Genomic DNA, 21,234 nt, shown 5'->3' with positions numbered 1-21,234 from the left:
GGGTAGGGGAGAGGGCGGGGGGTGGGGAGAGAGAGAGAGAGAGAGAGAGAAACATTGATGTGAGAGAGAACCATCGATTGGTTGTCTCCTGCATGCACCCCAACCAGGGCTAGGGATTGAACCTACAATCCAGGTATGTGTCCTTGACCGGGAATGGAAACTGAGACCCTCCAGTCAGTGCGTAGGCTGACGCTCTAACCAATTAGCACATTGGTCGGGCTACTTTTCATCTAAGCTTCTCATCTATAAACATGTCAAATGTCAGTTTTCATATTTTAATAGAATTTGGCTTTTTTACTCATGAGCTCTTCATCACTATTTTTTTTTTGGGGGGGGGGGGGGGAGAGGCAGAGGTGGTAGGGGAAGGAAAAGGATTTGGGTGTGCTCCCATGAGGAAGAGCATCACTACTTATTTTTCTATAGCTAAAAAAATAATTTTTGAACAGGAACAAAATAATGAAGCTAAAAAGGTACAATCTGCCCTGACTGGCACAGCTCAGTTGGTTGAGAGTCATCCCATGCACTGAGAGGTCACCAGTTCAATATCCAGTCAAGGCACATGCCCAGGTTGTGGGCTCAATCCTAGGTGTGGGGCCATGCAGGAGGCAGCATACGAATGTTTCTCTCATTGATGTTTCTCTCTCTCTCATATTCCCTTCCTCTATCCTCAAAAAATCAATAAAAACGTATTTTTTTTAAGAAAATTGGTCTCACAGTGGAAAAGTGATCCTATTTCCCTTAACAAAAAAAAGTACAATTTATGGAATATTACAATGCTTCCTTTACCCCCCCCTCCCCGACTTCTCCTGAGAGTCCTTTGTCAGTTCTTTCCTCGTCCATAATCAGGGCTCCCTAAGGCTCCCCAATCCTTAACAATGAATGACCCATATAGGAGGCTTCTTTTCTGTGTCCTCCACTATCCAGAGGTCTAGCAATTAAATCGCTGCCTCACGTAAGGCAAGAGTTTCATCATCAGTTTGCTTTCAGTAAATACTGATTTAAAAAATCATCTTTCTCTAGCTTCTTACGAAGGGTAAAACTACCTATAAACAAATGTCAGCAAACATCAACTCTAGCTAGCAGAAGTACTAGGTAACCCAATAAACAAAGCATGCCATAAACTACTAAACTAGAGCTTGAAAATAATCTAATTTTTAATTAAAACAAGAACTTGATATAAAACATATTACTTTGAAAAGATATTAGAATCACCATCTAAGTTAGAAAATTAAATACTTCTTCACATCAAAATAAAAATGTGTAAGAAGAGGAAACCTCCTCATGAATCTCATCAATTAGAAGGAACTATCACTTCCCTTTAATGCAGACATACCATTCCAGTCAAAGGGGCTGGAGCTGTGTCTGTATAGAAGTATGTCGTCCCGCCGACAGTTTCCTTTTGAATCAGCTGACCAGAGGACGGTGTCTGAGAAACAGGGTTATTAACAGGTGTAGAGGCACTAGAAGGCACCATGTAATTTGCTGGATTTGGAGTGTGACTTCTTCTTCTGGGAGCAGGAGAAGTGTGTGGAGTGATCTTGGGGGAATGAAGAGGGGAAGACCCAGCAGACAATGACATTCCTGAAGAAGAAGAAAAAACATTTCTTAGGGAGCAAAAATTGGGTTTTAGAAGAAAAAACCTGGGAAATAAAATGCAAACATTAATTTGGAAGAAACATCATCTTCAGCAAATTCTTGAAGTGCAATGATAAAAGATGTAATTTTATCTCGTTTTGATTAGAGAAAGCTATGATTAAAGCAAATGTAAAGAAGTTTGCTTTCAAATAAAGATATTTCCAAATAAATTAGGAATTTTATTGTAATAATAGTCTCCTCCATATCAAGGTTTACATGAGAAATTTCAACAGTAACACTCACCAATAATTTAATAAATTAATTTAATGAAAAAATGAGAACTGGGATGCTTTATAAAATTATGCCTTCTATAAAAAAAACTTTTATAGAAGGCATAATTCATTTTTTGTTAAAATGGATATTAACAACAGAAATACCATGTTCCACTAAAATATTACAGTATTAAAAATAATCAAGCTATTTAATAAGATTTACTAGATTTCTTTTGGCCAAATATAATTAACAGAATAGCTGCTGTTTTGATGATGTTTTCTGTCTTTAACTCTAAATAGGCATACAGTAGAACTGAAATTTTCTGTAAATGCATACTTCTTTAAAATTAGACCAACTGTGTTCTAGGGAAGATTTTACCTAAACTCAACTAGGAAGAAATCATTATATGCAGAGCATCTCTATGATGAATGAATCTGTTGTGAAGAAAGGGAAAGGACAACCATCTTTACCCTTCAGAAGATTTCAAGCTAGCTGAGAAAACAAGGTCAGGTCACATGTAAAAGGCATTAAATGACTTACAAAAACACTCAAATATGAATTAGTATACTGTAAACTACATGCATAAATGCAGACGGATGCAAATTAATGTAAACCAGATAAAGTTAAAGTCTTAATACAAGTGATCAGTGCTGAGCAGAGATTCAAAAGTTTCTAGAGCCTGGTCAACACGGTTCAGTGGTTGAGCATCGACCTATGAAGTAGGAGGTCACAGTTTGATTCCCAGTCAGGGCACATGTCCAGGGGGGCATGCAGGAGGCAGCCAGTCAATGATTCTCTCTCATCACTGATGTTTCTATCTCTCTCCCTTCCTCTCTAAAATCAATTTAAAAAAAAAAAGTTTCTAGGGCTACAGTATACTTCCTAAAAAAAACTAACTTATCCAGGAACTGATTTCTGGCTCCTTGGGAAATTACTAAAATCTTTCATCTTTAAAGAAATGTGCATCTGCCCCAGCTGGTTTGGATCAGTGGAAAGAGTGTTGGCCTGCGCACTGAAAGGTCCCGGGTTCGATTCCGGTCAAGGGCACATGCCTGGGTTGCGGGATCGATCCCCAGGAGGGGGTGTGCAGGAGGCAGCTGACCAATGATTCTATCTCATCATTGATGCTTCTGTCTCTCCCTCCCCCTTCCTCTCTGCAATAAAAATATATTTAAAGTAATGTACATGTCACAATTCAAAAACAAAAAAGTTACCAAAATGCCTCCAGTCACATAACTAGGATTAACAGGGATGTAAATTTTAATTTCTAAGAATTCATAAGACACTAACACTGTTTTCTAAAAAAATGTAGGTGAATAAAAGTCTGGTGAGAACTGTGATAATACTTATTTTATAACTGTTTCTCTACTTTGTGAGCAACTAAGTGGGTAGGTAGGTCAGTTACAACCACCACAGTACAAATCAGAACTGAGATAAAGTGAGGTTTTATTTGACCAAGGGCTCATGCAAAGTCAACAGCTAAAGCCTGGCCTTAAACCCAAGTCTCCACACTCTAAACTTAATACTCCTCTACTACTATAACACAATGTCTACTGCAGTGACATTAAAACAGGCCAGAAATTCTCAAGTGGTCATTAAATGTATCTAAGAGAAACTTTAAAAATCTAAAACCCTATTTAAAAATTAAAAAAAAATTATAAGGAAGTCAAGCTAATATATTAAGATATAAGTCTAATTTTTAAAAATTGTTCCAGAACTCTGTTTTTCTAACTCTATATTATACACTTAATTTCAGGTTAATCCATATAGCAAATTTGGGAGGATCATTAAACTATTTTCAAAGGATAAATATCCCCACTTAATACAAAATACATTTCAATAGTTTTCCTAAAATTAGTCTCTAAGCCATTCCAAGACAAAGGGCCAAGTTACCAAAGAAGAATAAATATATTACCTTTATATTAAATAACAGCAACAAATATAGTTATCAATTCTTAAGCACTTTACATGTGTCAGGCACTAATAAAAGTGCTTCAGGTGTATTAGTCTATTTCATCCTCACAACAACCCTGTGAAGTAAGTATATCACCTTCACCTCATAGAAGAGGAAACTAACTTAAAAATATTTTTAACTTATTGTAAGGATAAATATAGGTTATTAAACAAAAGAATCAAGATTCAAACTCAGGTCTATTTGATTCCTAAGACTGTGCTGTTAGATAATATCCTCTACAGTTCCAATTCCAATAAAATGGCAATAAGTACATATCTATCAACAACTGATTCTTATATTTGGTAAATGTAACTACCTGAGCTATGTGGGGAGAGGAAGGTGTAGCATGGGGTAAAGGGACAGATTCTGACATCAAAGTAAGTGTGTGAGACAACAGCAGAATATCTCTTTAAGATTAAATACCTGGAAACAGTTACCAAGAAAATTTGAGGCCAGTTAAGAAGAAAATTCATGAATAGTAAAATGTATATGCTATAGGTAACAAGCTTTCACTCAATTTTTTTTAAAATTTTTAAAAGCAAGGTCCTACAACCAAGATTACTCTATCCAGCAAAGCTATCACTTAAAAACAAAGGACATATAAAGAGCTTCCCAGACAAGAAAAAGCTAAAGGACTTCATCAACACCAAACCAGTATTTCATGGATTATTAAAAGGTGTTCTTTAAGAAAAAGAAAAGATAAAAATATAAACAATGAAATGGCAATAAATACATAGCTATCAACAAATTAATTTAAAATTCAAAATAAATGAACAAGCAGAAAAGAAGTAGACTAACAGATAGAAGATTTTGACAGTTGCCAGATGGGAAGGGGGTTGGAGAAATGGGTGAATAGGTGAAGAGATTTAGAAGCACAAGTAAGTAGCTAAAGAACAATTATGGGGGTGTAAAGTACAGCATAGAGAATATAATCAATAATCCTCTATAATAAAATGGTAATATGCAAATTAACCATCACTCCTCTACATAAGCCACGCCCACCAGCCAGCCACGCCCACCAGCCAATCAGGGCGAGTATGCAAATTAACCCCAATCCAAGATGGCTACAGCCACAGAGAGCAAGGTTTCCCAGGTAACAGAGCAAGCCAAGCTTTCCATAGCCGTTGCAGGCCTAAGCCTCCACTCAAGCTACAAAGTTTCAATTATAGAAGGTAAACAAATTCAAACAAATGGCAGCAGAATGGAGCTTGAGAGAGCAGGCCAGGGTTGCCGCCGGCAACAGGGGAAGCAAAGCTTTCCGCACACCCTGGCCGGGCTCACCCGCTTAAGGCTACAAAGTTTCAATTGTAGAAGGTGAATTAACTGCCACAGAAATGGCTGCCACCCCAGGCTACAAAGTTTCAATCGTAGAAGGAAAATAAATTCCAGATACCAGGGCCTCCCCTTGGGTTGCCAGGGGGCGTGGCCGGCCTGCAAACCACCACAGGCCCCTGGCTCAGGCCTCCCCACACCCCAAGGGAACCCCCACCCTTATCTGTGACACCCTTCAGGGCAAACCAGCTGGCCTCCACCCGTGCACCAGGCCTCTATCCTATCTAATAAAAGAGTAATATACAGATTGATCATCACTGCAACACACAATATAGCTGCCCCCATGTGGTCAAAGATCCTGACCCCATGTGGACACAAGATGGCCACTACAAGATGGCCAGCAGGTGAGGGCAGTTGGGAGGCACCCGGCCTGCAAGGGAGGGCAGTTGAGAGGGACCAGGCTTGCAAGGGAGGGCAGTTGGAGGTGATCAACCCTGCAGGAGAGGGCAGTTAGGGGTGACCAGGCTGGCAGAGGAGGGAAGTTGGGGGCAAACAGGCTGGCAGGGGAGCAGTTAAGCATCAACCAGGCTGGCAGCGGAGTGGTTAGGGGGTGATCAGGCTGCAGGCAGAAGCGGTTGGGGCAATCAGGAAGGCAGGCAGGCAAGGATAAACGGGCAGTCGGACATCCCTCCAGGAGTCCCAGATTGGAGAGGGTACAGGCTGGGCTGAGGGACAACCCCCCACCGTGCACGAATTTCGTGCACCGGGCTTCTAGTTCTATATAATAAAGAGCTAATATGCAAATGGTCATCACGCCCTCACGCAGTCATGCCATAACGGCTCAGACACTCAACACTGAGGAGAGAGGAATGGAGACCAGCCAGGCACAAATGAGCTCGCGAGAGAGGAATGGGGACGAGCCAGGCTGCGGCCCAGGAGAGGGACAAGCCGCCCACCCCGTGGTCCCTGGCGCCTACGGCTGTGGCTCGGGCAAAGCTGCACACCCATGGTCCCGAGCCAGGCTGCGGCCCAGGAGAGGGACAAGCCGCCCACCCCGTGGTCCCTGGCGCTTACAGCGGTGGCTCGGGCAAAGCCGCACACCCATGGTCCCCTGTAGCTGCGGCCGGCCTGGGAGAAACCAGCCCGGGTCCTGGGTGCCTGTGGCCGGCCAGAGGGAGAGAAGCCCGGGTCCCGGGTGCCTGCAACTGGCTGGAGGAGGGAATTCTGGGTCCCAGGTGTGGGGCAAGGAAGAGGTGGTCAGGGGAGATCAGGCCAGCAGGAGAGCAGTTAGGGTTGATCAGGCCAGTAGTGGAACAGTTAGGGGCGATCAGGCAGGTAGGCAGAGGGGTTATGGGGAGATCAGGCAGGCAGGTGAGTAGTTAGGAGTCAGCAGTCCTGGATTGCGAGAGGCAGACATCCCCCAAGGGGTCCCGGATTGGAGAGGGTGCAGGCCAGGCTGAGGGACCGCCCCCTTTCCCCATGCACGAATTTCGTGCACCAGGCCTCTAGTACTCTAATAACTATGTATGGTGTCAGATGGGTATGAGCTTTCTCAGGATGATCACTTAGTAAGTTTTAGAATGTCTAATCATGGGATATATACCTGAAATTAATATAATATTGTACAGAAAAATTAAAAATAAACCTAAAAATTTTTAATTTTGTGGCTATTCTAACACAAAATTGTAAGACTGAAATTTGAGTTCATATATCTGAGCTGAAGCAGGCTGGAGTTAAATACATTCAAAACAAAACATGTAAAGTAGTAAGTATCACCACCCAAAAAGGTAACAGGAAATTTAAACTATAGGAAGCTAGAAATGAAATTAAATTTTAAATTACAGAAAAATTAAATCTAGTCACAAAAGGCACATCTTTGTACCACCAAAATACTTCACAAACATGTTAAAGAACTGAGTAAAATATGCATACATCTTCTTGGAGAGAGGTATTCGGTAGGTACTCTTAGAATAACATTTTGATGACGCCATATATAATAATTGCACTATAATTTCTTAGTGAATATGCAAACTGAGATAGTTAAGTCATGTAAGATAAATTAATTGCTTTAAAACATTTAAAAAATTCTTCTAAGAAGTATACAACTCAAATAAAAACAAAGAACAATACAGAAATGTTCACTGGAGAAATTAACAAGAGTAATTAAAGAAAATGAGATATAAAAATTTCAAGTCTAATTTATGGAGACAAAAGTGTCAATGTTTTTGGATAACATGACTTTGGCCTATACCTGAAAACCCCTCCCTTAAAAAAACAACATAAAAGCTTTATAAATGACATAATCCATTACAGTAAACATTTACAATACTAATACAGGGTGGGACAAAAGTAAGTTTACAGTTGTGAGTACATGAAACAGTTTACCCCTGTATTATTAATTATTTATTATTGCATAACTATGTATGGTGTCAGATGGGTATGACACCACGCAGTATATACCAAGTGAAAAGCATTCCTAAAATACAATCAACCCAGTTAGGATAATATTGTTTCTGGGAAATGAAAGACTAAGTTTCAAGGGAATCCTTTCCTTCAACCCATACCAATGTTTTTTTGTTTGTTTTTTTAATATATTTTATTGATTTTTTACAGAGAGGAAGGGAGAGGGATAGAGAGCCAGAAACATCAATCAGCTGCCTCCTGCACACCCCACACTGGGGATGTGCCCGCAACCAAGGTACATGCCCTTGACCAGAATCGAACCTGGGACCCTTCAGTCCGTAGGCCGACGCTCTATCAACTGAGCCAAACTGGTTAGGGCATACCAATGTTATAGGTACCTAGAACTATAAGATGAAATACAATACCCAAATTTTAAAATATAGCTAAGATTAAAAGAACAAAATAAAAAACACTAAGAGCATAAAACTAAGGCAGAATTTAGAAATAAGAGGCTATATTGTGGCAAATTTGGAAAATTACAACTAAGGTAGATATAGTCTCTACAATTTGAGGTTTTAATGCCCATAAGCTATGAAGCATAACCTACAGCCCGTTAAATGTGATGAATGAACTCAAGTCCCAATGTAAAGCCAGGAGTCTGGAAAAACTGAACATCAGTGAATGTAGGACAGTGATGGGCAACCTTTTGAGCTTGGTGTGTCAAACTTCGCCAAAAAACTGAGCATAACTCGGGTAGTGTGTCACTTTGAGGAAAAAGCATTATTTCACAAATGTTTCATCCTCAGGAGCAGCAAATGTTTCATCCTCGGCATGCGGCCGCCTCAGCGGCCACGTGTCATCAGAAATGGCTACGCGTGTCAGTGCTGACACGCGTGTCATAGGTTCGCCATCACTGATGTAGGAAAAGACAATTTCAACTTAGAGATTAAAAGTGGCGGCAGAGCAAGTGGATGCACACAACCACACTCCCAGGACCAAATTGGCATTACAGAAAAACTTCCTGAATAATCAACTAAAGACTCGCTGGAGAGAACCCTGATAACCAAGGACAGAAAATGGAGACCACATAAAGAGTGGTAAGAGTGGTGAAGGCATGAAAGGGCTGGCCAGGCTCCCACAAACAGCAACTAAAGTTCTGGAGAGATATCTCAGCTGTGGGGGGTTACCACCGAAAACTCTGGGGTCTAATCCCCAAGTTGGGCACGCAGCCCAGAACACCAGAACTGAGAAGGGTGGCCTCACAACATCTGGCTGTGAAAAGCACTGTAGTTGCTGCCTGCCATGGAGAGACGGCTGGAAATTCAGGCAACCTCTTAAAGGGCCAACACACAAAATCCCCTGTGGAGACACCCACCTTGTGCTCTGGCAAAGGGAGGGCAGAGTGTACCGGAGCTGTGTGAGCAGAAGCCAGGATAAGGGACTCAGGGGTTAGAGCTCAGAAGGCAGAAACCCCAATAGCCTGTGCTGAGTCACTCCCTCATGCTGCAGAGGTCATCTTTCTCATGCAGACATTTTCTATACAGGCAGCTTTGCCTGGGGAGAAGACAGTTGAATGACCCTATTGGAAAACACCTTGCCCCATGGTGCCAAGTTTCTGAGGCCCAATAAGAGACTGAGAATAACAATTAGGCTCCAGACAGAAGCAATTGCCCCACGGTGTTGAAAAAAAAAAAAAAAAACAACTCTCACCACACCTGTGGGCAACTGCCTGAGGGCAATTTAAGTTGGAATCCTATCAGTCTGTAGGCAGAGGCAGTCTCTGGAGGCTTTGAGTCTTTGCCTGATCTAATTAGAGAAAAATGGCATTTGACATTGTCCTGCACTGGAGGTTAAGAAGTGTAGCAGATCTACCTAATACATAGTCACAAACCCAAACAGGCACCCAAAATGGAGAGACAAAGAAACAACCCCAAAATGAAAGAACAAGAGAATTCTCCAGAAGAAGAGATAAATGAAAGGGAGATAAGAAATTTATCTGATATAGAGTTCAGAATAAAAATGGCAAAGATGCTCAACAGCATGAGAAAACATATAGTAACTATGAAAACAGAAATAAATACATAGCACACAAAAAGAACACATTGGAAGGAATACACAGCAGATTAGGGGAAGCTGAGGATAGAATCAGTGAATCAGAAGACAGAGTGGAAAAAAAATAACAGTCAGAAAAACAAAAAGAAAAAACAATTAAAAAACAGGGAGACAGCTTAAGGGAGCTGTGGGACAATGCCAAACATAACAATATTATAATAGCAAGTGTGCCAGAAGAGGCAGAAGGGGAAGAAGGGATAGAGAACGTGTTTGAAGAAATAATGGCAGAAAATTTCCCTAACCTGGTAAAAAAAAAAAAAAAAAAGTCACACAAGTTCAGGAGGCATAGAGAACCCCAAGCCAGAAGAACCCAAACAGGCCCATGCCCAGACACATCATAATTAAAATGCCAAAAATTAAAGAAGACAGCAAGAGAATAGCAAACTGTTACCTACAAAGGAGCTCCCATAAGGCTGACACCTGATTTCTCATCAGAAACACTACAGGCCAGAAGGGAATGGCATGAAGTACTCAAGGTAAAGGAAGGTAAGGATCTAAAACCAAGATTACTATATGCAGCAAGGCTGTCATTCAAAATAGATGGTCAAATAAAGAGCTTCCCAGCCCTGGATGGTTTGGCTCAATGGGTAGAGCATAAACCTGTGGACTGAAGGGTCTCAGGTTCGATTCCGGTCAAGGGCACATGCCCAGGTTGTGGGCTTGATCCCCAGTAAGGGACATGCAGGAGGCAGCCAATCAATGATTCTCTCTCATCACTGATGTTTCTATCTCTCTCTCCCTTCTCCCTTCCTCTCTGAAATCAAGAAAGATATTAAAAAAAAAAAAAAAAGAGCTTCCCAGACAAAAAAAAGGCTAAAGGTATACAGTACCACCAAGCCACCATTACAAGAAATGCCAAAGGGATACTGTAATGAGAAGAAGAAACAGAGAAAAACCTAGGCATACAGAATTAAAATGGCAATAAATAAATACCTATCAATAATAACCTTAATTGTAAATGGTTAAATGATCCAATCAAAAGGCATAGGATAGCTGAATGGATATAAAAACACTAGAGGCCCGGTGCACAAATTCATGAACAGTGGGGTCCCTAAGCCTGGCCGGCAATCAGGGGAGGGACAGGGTATGGGAGGTAGGCTTCTGGCCCAGAGGAAGAAGCTGGCCATCGGCCCCCCTGGGAAAGGGGCCACGTCCGCCCCCATCCATCCCCGGTTCCCCATCCCAGTCCAGGGCCCGAAGGCCCTGGCAGGATTGGGAGAGGAGGCGACCGTCACCAGGCCAGGCGCAGAAGGAATGGAAGCCAGACGCCAACGCCACTGTCTGCGCCCTGCCATCGCGCAGTTCCCAGCCTCCCCCCCTCTTCCTTCCTTCGCCGCCGTGCCGCTACTACGGAGGGCAGGCAGTGGGCCAATTAGGGCCTGCCAGCCTGGGGAAGGAACATGAGGTGGGACCATGGGAGGTTTGCCGGCCGGAGGGATGGACCACGGGTGGTTGGCTGTGGGAGTGCACTAACCACCAGGGGCAGCTTCTGCACTGAGCGTCTGCTCCCTGGTAGTCAGTGCACATCATAGCGACTGGTCGACCAGTCATTCTGGTCTTTCCAGCCGTTCAGTTGTAACAGTCACTTAGGCTTTTATATATATACTAGAGGCCCGGTGCACGAAATTCGTGCAGGGGGGGTTGTCCCTCAGCCCAGCCTCCACCCTCTCCAATCTGGGACCCCTCAAGGGATGCCCAACTGCCCATTTAGGCCCGATCCCACTGGGGCAGTCAGACATCCCTCTCACAATCCAGGACTGCTGGCTCCCAACTGCTCGCCTGCCTGCCTTCCTGATTGCCCCTAACTGCTTCTGCCTGCCAGCCTGATCACCCCCTAACCACTCCCCTGCCAGCCTGATTGATGACTACCTGCTCCCCTGCCAGCCTGTTTGCCCCTAACTGCCCTCCCCTACAGGCCTGGTCACCTCTAACTACCCTCCCCTACAGGCCTTGTCCCTTGCAACTGCTCTCCCCTGCAGGCCTGGGTCCCCCCCCCGCCAACTGCCCTTCCCTGCAGGCCTGGTCACCCTCAACTTCCCTCCTCTGCCAGCCTGATCACCCCTAACTGCCCTCCCTTGCAGGCTTGAACGACCCCAACTGCCCTCCCTTGCAGGCCTGGTCCCTCCCAACTGCCCTTCCCTGCTGGCCTGATCTCCCACAACTGCCCTCCCTTGCAGGCCTGGTCCCTCCCAACTGCCCTTCCCTGCTGGCCTGATCTCCCACAACTGCCCTCCCTTGTAGGCCTGGTCCCTCCCAACTGCCCTTCCCTGCTGGCCTGATCTCCCACAACTGCCCTCCCTTGCAGGCCTGGTCCCTCCCAACTGCCTTCCCCTGCAGGCCTGATCGCCCACAACTGCCCTCCCTTGCAGGCCTGGTCCCTCCCAACTGCCCTCCCCTGCTGGCCATCTTGTGGTAGCCATCTTGTGTCCACATGGGGGCAGCCATCTTGTGTGTTGGAGTGATGGTCAATCTGCATATTACTCTTATTAGATAGGCTAGAGGCCTAGTGCATGGGTAGGGGCCAGCTGGTTTGTCCTGAAGGGTGTCCCGGATCAGGGTGGGGGTTCACTTGGGGCATGGGGCAGCCTGGGCGAGGGGCCTATGGTGGTTTGCAGGCTGGCCACGCCCCCCAGCGACCCAAGAGGAGGTCCTGGTATCTGGGATTTATTTAGCTTCTACAATTGAAACTTTGTAGCCTGGAGTGGAGCCAAGCCTTCTGCTCACTCCGTGGCTGCAGCTATTTCTGTTGGGATTTATTTATCTTCTATAATTGAAACTTTGTAGCGGAGGCCAAGGCAGGCCAGGGCAGGTGGAAAGCTTGGCTTCCTCCATTGCCGGGGGCAACCCTAGCTTCCTGCTCTCTCCAGCTCCGTGGCTGCCGCCATTTTTGTTGGAATTAATCTATTTTCTATAATTGAAACTTTGTAGCCTGGAGTGGAGGCCTGGGCCAGCCAGGGCAGGTGGAAAGCTTGGTTTCCTCCATCGCCGGGGAAACCCAAGCCTCCCTCCTGCTCTCTCCGTGGCTGCAGCCTTCTTGATTGGGTTAATTTGCATACTCACTCCTGACTGGCTGATGGGCGTGGCTTGTGGGTGTAAGAGAGTGATGGTTAGGTTGCATATTACTCTTTTATTAGATAGCACAGATGACCCAACTTTATGCTGTCTACAAGAGACCCACCTTCAAAACAAAAGACACACACAGGATGAGAGTGAAGGAATGGAAAAAAAATTTTCCATGCAAATGGAAAGAAAAATAATCTGGAGTAGCAATACTCATATGCGACAAAATAGATTTCAAAATGAAGGCCATCACAAGAGACAACAAAGGTCACTACATAATATTAAAGGGATCGATCCAACAAGAGAATAAAACCCTGGTATATGCACCCAATATCGGAGCACCTAAATATATATAAAAAAAACTTCTAGAGGACTTTAACAGAGATATTGAGAACAATACAGTCATAGTAGAAGACTTTAATAACACCCGTTGACTTCACTGGCTAGATCTTCTAGACAAAAACTTAACAAGAAAACAATGACTCTAAAGGACACAATGGATCAGATGTATTTAATTGACATTTATAGATCATTTCACCCCAAAGCAGCAGAACATACATTCTTCCCAAGTGCACGTGGATCATTCACAAAGATAGACCACATGTTAGGACACAAAACAAGTCTCTACAAGCTCAAGAAGATTGAAATCATATCAAGCATCTTCTCAGATCACAGTGGAATGAAATGAGAAATCAACTACTCTAAAAACACCCAAAAACATTCAAACACATGGAAACTAAATAACATGTTATTAAAGTATGAAAGAGTTACCAACAATATCAAGAAAGAAATCAAAAACTTTCTGGAAACAAATGAAAATAAACACAAAACAACCCAAAATCTCTGGGACACAGCAAAAGCAGTCCTGAGAGAGAAGTTCATAGCACTACAGTCATACCTCAAAAAATCAGCAACAAACTATTTAACCCTACAACTTAAAGAACTAGAAAGAGAACAGCAAGAAATGCCCAAAGTAGAAGGAAGAAAATAATAAATATTAGAGCAAAAATAAACATTGAGACTAAAAACAAACAAAAATCAATGAAACCAAGAGCTGGCTCTTTGAAAGGATAAATAAAATTGATAAACCATTAGCCAGAGGACAAAAATAAATAAAATCAGAAATGAAAGTGAAGAAGTAAACACTGACACCACAGAAATATAAAGGACTATCAGAAAATACGATAAAAAATATGTCAACAAACTGGACAATGTGGATGAAATGAACAAATTCAAAGAAAAATGCAATCTTCCAAAATTGAATCAGGAGGAATCAGAAAACCTGAAATTGATGAAACAGAAATAGTAATCAAAAAACTCCCAGCAAACAAAAGCCCAAGTCCGGATGGCTTCACAAGGGAGTTTTACCAAATATTCAAAGAGGACCTAACACCTCTATTCCTCAGAAAATCCAAGAGGGAGGAACACTTCCAAACTCCTTTTATGAGGCAGTATTATCCTAATTCCAAAACCAGATAAAGACACCAAAAAGAAAGAGAATTACAGGACAATATCCCTGATGAGCATAGATGCTAAAATCCTCAATAAAATATTAGCAAATCACATCCAGCAATATATTAAAGAAATCATACAGCATGACCAACTGGATTTATCCCAGGGATGCAAGGCTGGTACAATATACAAAAATCAACAAAAGTGATACATCACATAAAAAAACTGAAAGACAAAAATCATATGATGATATCAATAGATGCAGAAAAAACATTTAAAAAAAAATCCAAAACCCAATTTTTATAAAAACACTCAGCAAAGCGGGAATAGAGGGAGCATATCTCAACATGATAAAGGCCATATATGACAAACCTACAGCGAACATTATACTCAATGAGCAAAAACTAAAACCATTTCCCCTAAGAACAGGAACAAGACAGGGATGCCCACTTTCACCACTCTAACTCAACACTAGAGGCCCAGGGGGTTCCTCAGCCCAGCCTGCACCCTTACGCAATATAGGACCCCTGCCAACAGTCGGACATCCCTCTCACAATCCAACATCACTGGCTCCTAACCACTGGCCTGCCTGCCTGCCTGATCACCACTAACCACTCTGCCTGCCTGATCACCCTTAACCGCTCTGCTTGCCTGCCTGATTGCCCCTAACCACTCACCTGCCTGCCTGATCGCCACTAACTACCTCTGCCTGCCTAATCGCCCTTAACCGCCTCTGCCTGCCTACCTGATCACCCCTAACCACTCTGCCTGCTTGATTGCCCCTAACTGCTAGCCTGCCTGCCTGTTCACCCGTAACCGCCTCAGCCTTGGCCCCCACTGCTGCGGTTTCATCCGGAAGGACATCCAGAATGATGTCTAGAAGGTGGTTCGCCTGTCCGGTATAATTAGCATATTATGCTTTATTATTCTAGAGAGTACTGAAAGTCCTACCCACAGTGATCACACAAGAAGAAATAAAAGGCATCCAAATTGGAAAGGAGAAAGTAAAACTCTCATTATTCGCAGAAGGCATGATATTGTACATAGAAAACCCTAAAGACTCCACCAAAAAAAACTAGATTTAATAAATGAATTTGGCAATGTAGCAGGATACAAAATCAACACCCAAAAATCGATAGGTTTTTTATACCCCAATAATGAATTCTCAGAAAGAGAAACTAAATAAACAATTCCGTTTATCATTGCAAGAACAAAAAAAATTAACAAACTTAGTAATAAACTTATCCAAAGAGGCAAAAGACCTGTACTCGGAAAACTACAGGACATTAAAAAAATAAAAAATAAAAAAAGATAGAGAAAGATATAAACAAATGGAATATACTGTGTTCATGGATTGGGAGAATCAACATCATTAAAATGTCCACACTACCCAAGGCAATCTACAGATTCAATGCAATTCCTATTAAAATACCAATGGCATATTTCACAGAGCTAGAACAAATACTCCAAAAATGTATATGGATTAAAAAAAAAAAAGACCCTGAATAGCTGCAGCAATTTTGAGAAAGAAAAACAAAGTTGGAGGAATCACAATACCAGATTTCAACTTATACTACAAAGCCACAGTAATCAAAACAGGCTGGTACTGTCACAAGAACAGGCATATAGATCAATAAAACATAACAGAGAACCCAGAAATCAACCTAAACCATTACACTCAATTAATATTTGACAAAGGAGGCAAGAGCATACAATGTATGCACGAATTTCATACACTGGGTCTCTATTCTGCTATAAAGATGTCAGTTCTACCCTTAATTAATTTAAAAACACAATAATGTTAGTTTAACAAAAATAACAACAGAATTTTTATAATTACCCATGTGGAAAAATAAACATTAAGAAGAGACAGAAAAATTATTAAAGAAAAGCCAGGACTGAAGAATAACAAAGGACAAGAAAGAAAAATCCTATATAATAAAAGGCTAATATGCAAATAGACCAAACAGTAGAACAACCGAACAACCGGTCACCATGACATGCGCTAACCACCAGGGGGCGTGTGCAGAACATGGCAGGTGTTAACCGTGGGAGGATGGTGGATCAGGTGAGCAGGGGCGCCAGATCAAGGCGGGATGCCAGTCACTGTCATCGGGGCGAGCCTCTGGCAGTTACTGTAAATTCTTTGTTGCCACATGCCGCAGTCCCGCCCAGCACTCGTACCTGCTGCCGGCGCTGGCCCCGCTTGCACCCGTAGCCGGCACCAAAGCCACTACTAGTCCCTGAGGGCTTCTCCACCTTCCCCTGCTCCTGAGGGGTGATCGGGGCAGCAGTCACTTCTCACACCCACTGACGGCGCTAGCCCTGCTTGTACCCGATGCTGGCGCCGGCCCCAATCACTCCACGCCGTCAGCAGTGAGAGCAGGGCCAGCACCAACAGCGCATGGGAGCAACGGCGCAAGCGAGGCTGCCGGCAGACGGGGCCAGGGGCACAGCAGGAGGGGCAGGGCGGGAGCGTGGAGGATGGGCCAACACCCGCTCCTATGCCTACTGCAGCTTTGTGGCCCACGGTTCCTTTCAAGGTGCACGAGTTTGTGCACAGGGCCCCTAGTTAAAACATAAAAGGAAGAAGAAAAAGTATGGTGTAAGACTACTAGATATTAAAAAGTAATAAAACCTACAGTAATAGCCATCATTAAATGATGGAATGAGTAAAGATATATGCAAACAGATTTAGTTTAGACAAAATAAATAAAAGCAACTCATCCTTTCATTCATTATCCCCACATAAATGTCTAATAGATTAAATATTTAAAAGTTTAAAATGAGGCCTAACCGGTTTGGCTCAATGGATAGAGCGTCGGCCTGTAGACTGAAGGGTCCCAGGTTTGATTCCGGTCAAGGGCATGTACCTTGGTTGCGGGCCAAGAGGCAGCTGATCGATGTTTCTCTCTCATTGATGTTTCTAACTCTCTATCCCTCTCCCTTCCTCTCTGTAAAAAAAACAATAAAAGTATTTTTTAAAAAAAGTTTAAAATGAAGTATCTCAAAGAATATTTATAAAAAATGTTATAAAGATAAAAAATATAAAGGTTAAAAAATAAAAAGTTAGTCAATTTGACTTCTACAGAAAACAAATATTTCTGCCCTCACTCAGTGGATATAGCATCAGCCCATGGACTGAAGAGTCTCGGATTCTATTCCAGTCCAGGGCACGTACCTCAGTTGCAGGCTTGATCCCTGGCCCAGGTATGGAAGGCAACCAATCTATGTAACTCTCTCACATTGATGTTTCTCTCTCTCTCTCCCCCTCCCTTCCACTCTCTCTAAAAATCAATGGAAAAATAGCTCCAGGTGAGGATTAATAATCTATAACAATAAAAGAGCAATATGCTAATTAGACCAGACAATCTTCTGGACAACCTTCCAGACAACCTTCAAGATGTGGCTGCGAGGGGCCGAGACCCTTGTACTAATGTCGTGCATTGGGCCTCTAGCAAGTAAATAATAAATAAATATTTCTACACAACAAAAAGGTATTTGCAACACAATAAAGGGCTAACCTGCATAAAATGTATATCTTAAAATCATTAAGAAAATAGAAATTAACCAACAGAAAATAAAGAAATTATACAACTGACCAGTGCATAAAAAATAATTAAATGCCTCAAAGAGCCCTAACCGGTTTGACTCAGTGGATAGAGCGTTGGCCTTCGGACTCAAGGGTCCCAAGTTCGATTCCAGTCAAGGGCATGTGCCTTGGTTGCGGGCACATCCCCAGTAGGGGGTGTGCGGGAGGCAGCTGATTGATGTTTCTCTCTCATTGATGTTTCTAACTCTCTATCCCTCTCCTTTCCTCTCTGTAAAAAATCAATAAAATATTTTTTTAAATGCCTCAAACATATAAAAAGATGCTCGTTTTCACTGATAACTAAAGAAATGCAAATTAAAACCAGTATAAAATCAACCTTTTCATGGATTGGCATAGATTTAAGTTTATTTAGAGAAGACAATTAGTAAAAGTGTGCATGGCATATAAATACTGTCATACACTTAGTATTGATTGCTACAATCTCTATTGGGGAGAAAATTTGGCAATACCTATCAACTAAAACTTTTTAATTGTCATGATAATGGTAAACAATTCGAACCAAAAAATTCATAAAATAAAATATAAAAGCTATGAACTCCATAAAAGTGAGTGCTTTTGTCTTGCTCATCTTTGTGGCCCACAGGACTTACACAAACATGTGCTTCAGTTGCTTTTAAATCCTTTCCAGAAAATAACGAAAGTGATGTTTTCTTTTCTCCGAGAAATCAAAAAAGTCCTCTCAGATACAAATGCATCTGAGATGCCAGAGTGAAGATACTCAAAAATATGAAAACATTAGAAACATTTCTTTTAAAATCAGGAACAAAATAAAAATGTCAACTATGACTACTTCTATACAACACTAAAGGCCTTACTTAGCCAATGCAACAACTGAAAACAGATTACAAAGGAATAGATACAACTATCATTATCTACAGGAAATTGTTCAAATACAAAAATCTACAAAATGTTAGAAATAATAGAATTTATCAAAATAACCAACATAGAAAACCATACACATATTTACACACTAGAAATAATCAATAAGAAAAATTTTCTTTTTTTAAAGACAACAATTGTAACACCAACAAAGGCTCAAAATAGATTTGAAAATATCTAACAAAATATATATTATGAAAAGACATTTAAGAACCCTTGGAAAAATAAAATGGATAGAAAGGCAATAACTAAAATTATGATTTTCTTCACTTCACTTGAAGATTTCATACAACTTCCCTGAAGACACTATGCTGCTTCATGTGTCCAATAAAGTATCCAAATTATGGCCCACATGCATTACTGAATAAACTCCTCTAGTATGTTAATCAACAACCCTCCTTCCCAATACCAAATTCTCTAAACCCCTTCCTTACAGAAAATCCAATTTGTCTTTCTGAAAAATCTTCTTACCCTACAAAAATTTTGATAGCCATATTTAAAAATTATCATCATTTTGTATTTGATCTTTTGTTGCAAGTACCACACAATTCAAATTATCTTTTTGTAGGGAAGAACTGTGCCTTAATACTCTCTATATTCCGAACCATTCCCAACTACATATGTAATGGCACGGTATCAGCACACAATAAATTTGTTGAAACGAGAGAGATACAGAAATGAAAAGTCCTGGGTTTGGTACCAACAATCAAGATGCTAAATACAGCAATAGCTATTATGATCAGGAAATGGAGAATGCCATCACCAGAATTACCTGAGTAAAACAAGAAGTTAGGAGAAGAAATGTAAATGGTCATGCTATCCAATGAAATAGATGTCATTATTATTTAAAAGCAAATGTGACACAAGCCATAAGCCACTGTAAAAGAGAGGAATTTAAAAGAATTTGGGGTGAAGGACATTCTTCTGACAGAGCAGTGTGATTATTCTGGTGTTCCTCTTTCCAAATCAATGTAGACCAAATATATATAGGTTGCACTAATGATTTTAACAAAGTTCCAATAACTAAACTAAACCCACAATAATAAATTGTCATGTATGACTACATTAAAGAGAATGGTTTAGATTAGAATTACTAAAATATATCTCACATTGAACAGATGAACCTGAATTGAAGACAAATAGAGGAAGCATAATCTTCTTAACAACAGGGCCAATAGTTGGAGTTTCATCCAAGAGAAAAACCATACTAAAATATTTATACGAGCATATTCAGAAATACAAAAACAAAGCTACCACTAAGAATACATTTCTTATTTTTTTCATTTTTAACCAAATTCCCCAATCATAACCACCTCCCCCTAAATAAAACAATGCACAGTTATAGCCCAAAAAACAGACACTATGTTTATATTGTACTCCTATATTCTAACAGGGTCTTAAATTAATCATGTAATAGTGTAATCATTAATGATGTAAAGGGTGAATATAAAAGATCCACCCCAATGTTCAGTTCAGAGCACTTTTCTCTCCCCATTTGCTCTTTCAGTACTCAGAGACAAGTCCATTTCTTAGTCTATTTCTGTCACTAGCTGTTCTTAGCAGAAGAGAGTACGTTTAATGAAAGTATTTAATTGCAATCATTTAACAAAAGTTTAGATGTTGTGGACTTATTTGCAATTTGATGCAACCTGTTGAACAAACCTCTAAGGTACTCTAGGTAACTATACTGTATGCAGATAGATTTATACTGATTAGGACTTCTTTAAATAAAATGCTAAAAGTTACAGAATAACATCAGAAATGCACTAAATTTTCTACATGATGTTGATGTTTACTGTATAAATGAAACTTCTTTAATATATAACTCAGAGTTTCTCAATATATTTAGTAACAAAGATACTTGATTGGAGGTCCCCAAACCCATCCCTATGTTCAGAAATTCACTGGAACCCAAAAGACTCAGCATAGAATGGCACTCATGACTAAGATTTATCACAGCAATATGGTAAGCTGACACTTCAGATCTCAAGGCTGAAAAGACACAGGAGTCTAAAGAAATTCATGTGTAAGATTCCTTACACTCTCTTCCTCTCATGAGGGATCACACAGTGTATTCTTCTTCCAGTATGCTACATATATGCTCAGAGAAGCTCATTAGAGACTCAGTACACAAGGTTTTTATAGAGGACGGGTTCCTGATAGGCACCCTCAGCCTAGCACATCCCAGAATTCCAAATTCTCAATAGGAAAGAAGGTATGCAGCATAAACCACACTGTTTGCACAAAGAGTCTAGGAACAGTAAACCTCCCTACTCAGTTAGTGAACAATGGAAACACTCCCCAGCTCCAAGTTCCTACACATCAGCCAAAGGCCAATTTTGTAAGCAGACTTAACTAATTTCTGCAGAGATACCTTGAATTGTCTCCAGTACTGTTACTACTTCTTCAGAGTTCTGCTCTACAGTGTAGTGAATTATGTTATAAAAAAATACACAAGCAAATGTTTTATTTTTCTCACCTAAACATACATGTCCCAGACAAGGTGGAGGAGAAAAAGTAAACCTTAAATTAAGGCAATGGATTTAGGTTGATTCCACTACTTTTTGTACATACACATTAATAAAAACAACATATATTAGTGATATACACTCTATGGCTAGGAAATATAGAAAAGAAAAAT

General features: G+C 41.3%; 1 protein-coding gene across 8 annotated transcripts in view; it reads right to left on the bottom strand.

Annotated features, from left to right (window-relative positions):
* The window catches only part of PAN3 (poly(A) specific ribonuclease subunit PAN3), a 161,990-nt gene that overhangs the window by 40,931 nt on the left and 99,825 nt on the right, over positions 1–21,234 (bottom strand). For all 8 annotated transcript variants that reach the window (XR_013813711.1, XM_079775195.1, XM_079775196.1 and 5 more), the window contains one exon: positions 1,334–1,581. Coding sequence is in view for 7 of the 8 variants with exons in the window: in XM_079775195.1 (XP_079631321.1) it covers positions 1,334–1,581 (248 nt within the window). In the remaining variant the exon portion in view is untranslated. The remainder of the gene's footprint in view (positions 1–1,333; positions 1,582–21,234) is intronic.

This window comes from Cnephaeus nilssonii (assembly GCF_951640355.1).
Source record: "Cnephaeus nilssonii genome assembly, chromosome: 6".
Classification (NCBI taxonomy): domain Eukaryota; kingdom Metazoa; phylum Chordata; class Mammalia; order Chiroptera; family Vespertilionidae; genus Cnephaeus; species Cnephaeus nilssonii.
Note: the sequence above shows the minus strand (reverse complement) of the source record. Positions and strands in the feature narration are given on the sequence as shown.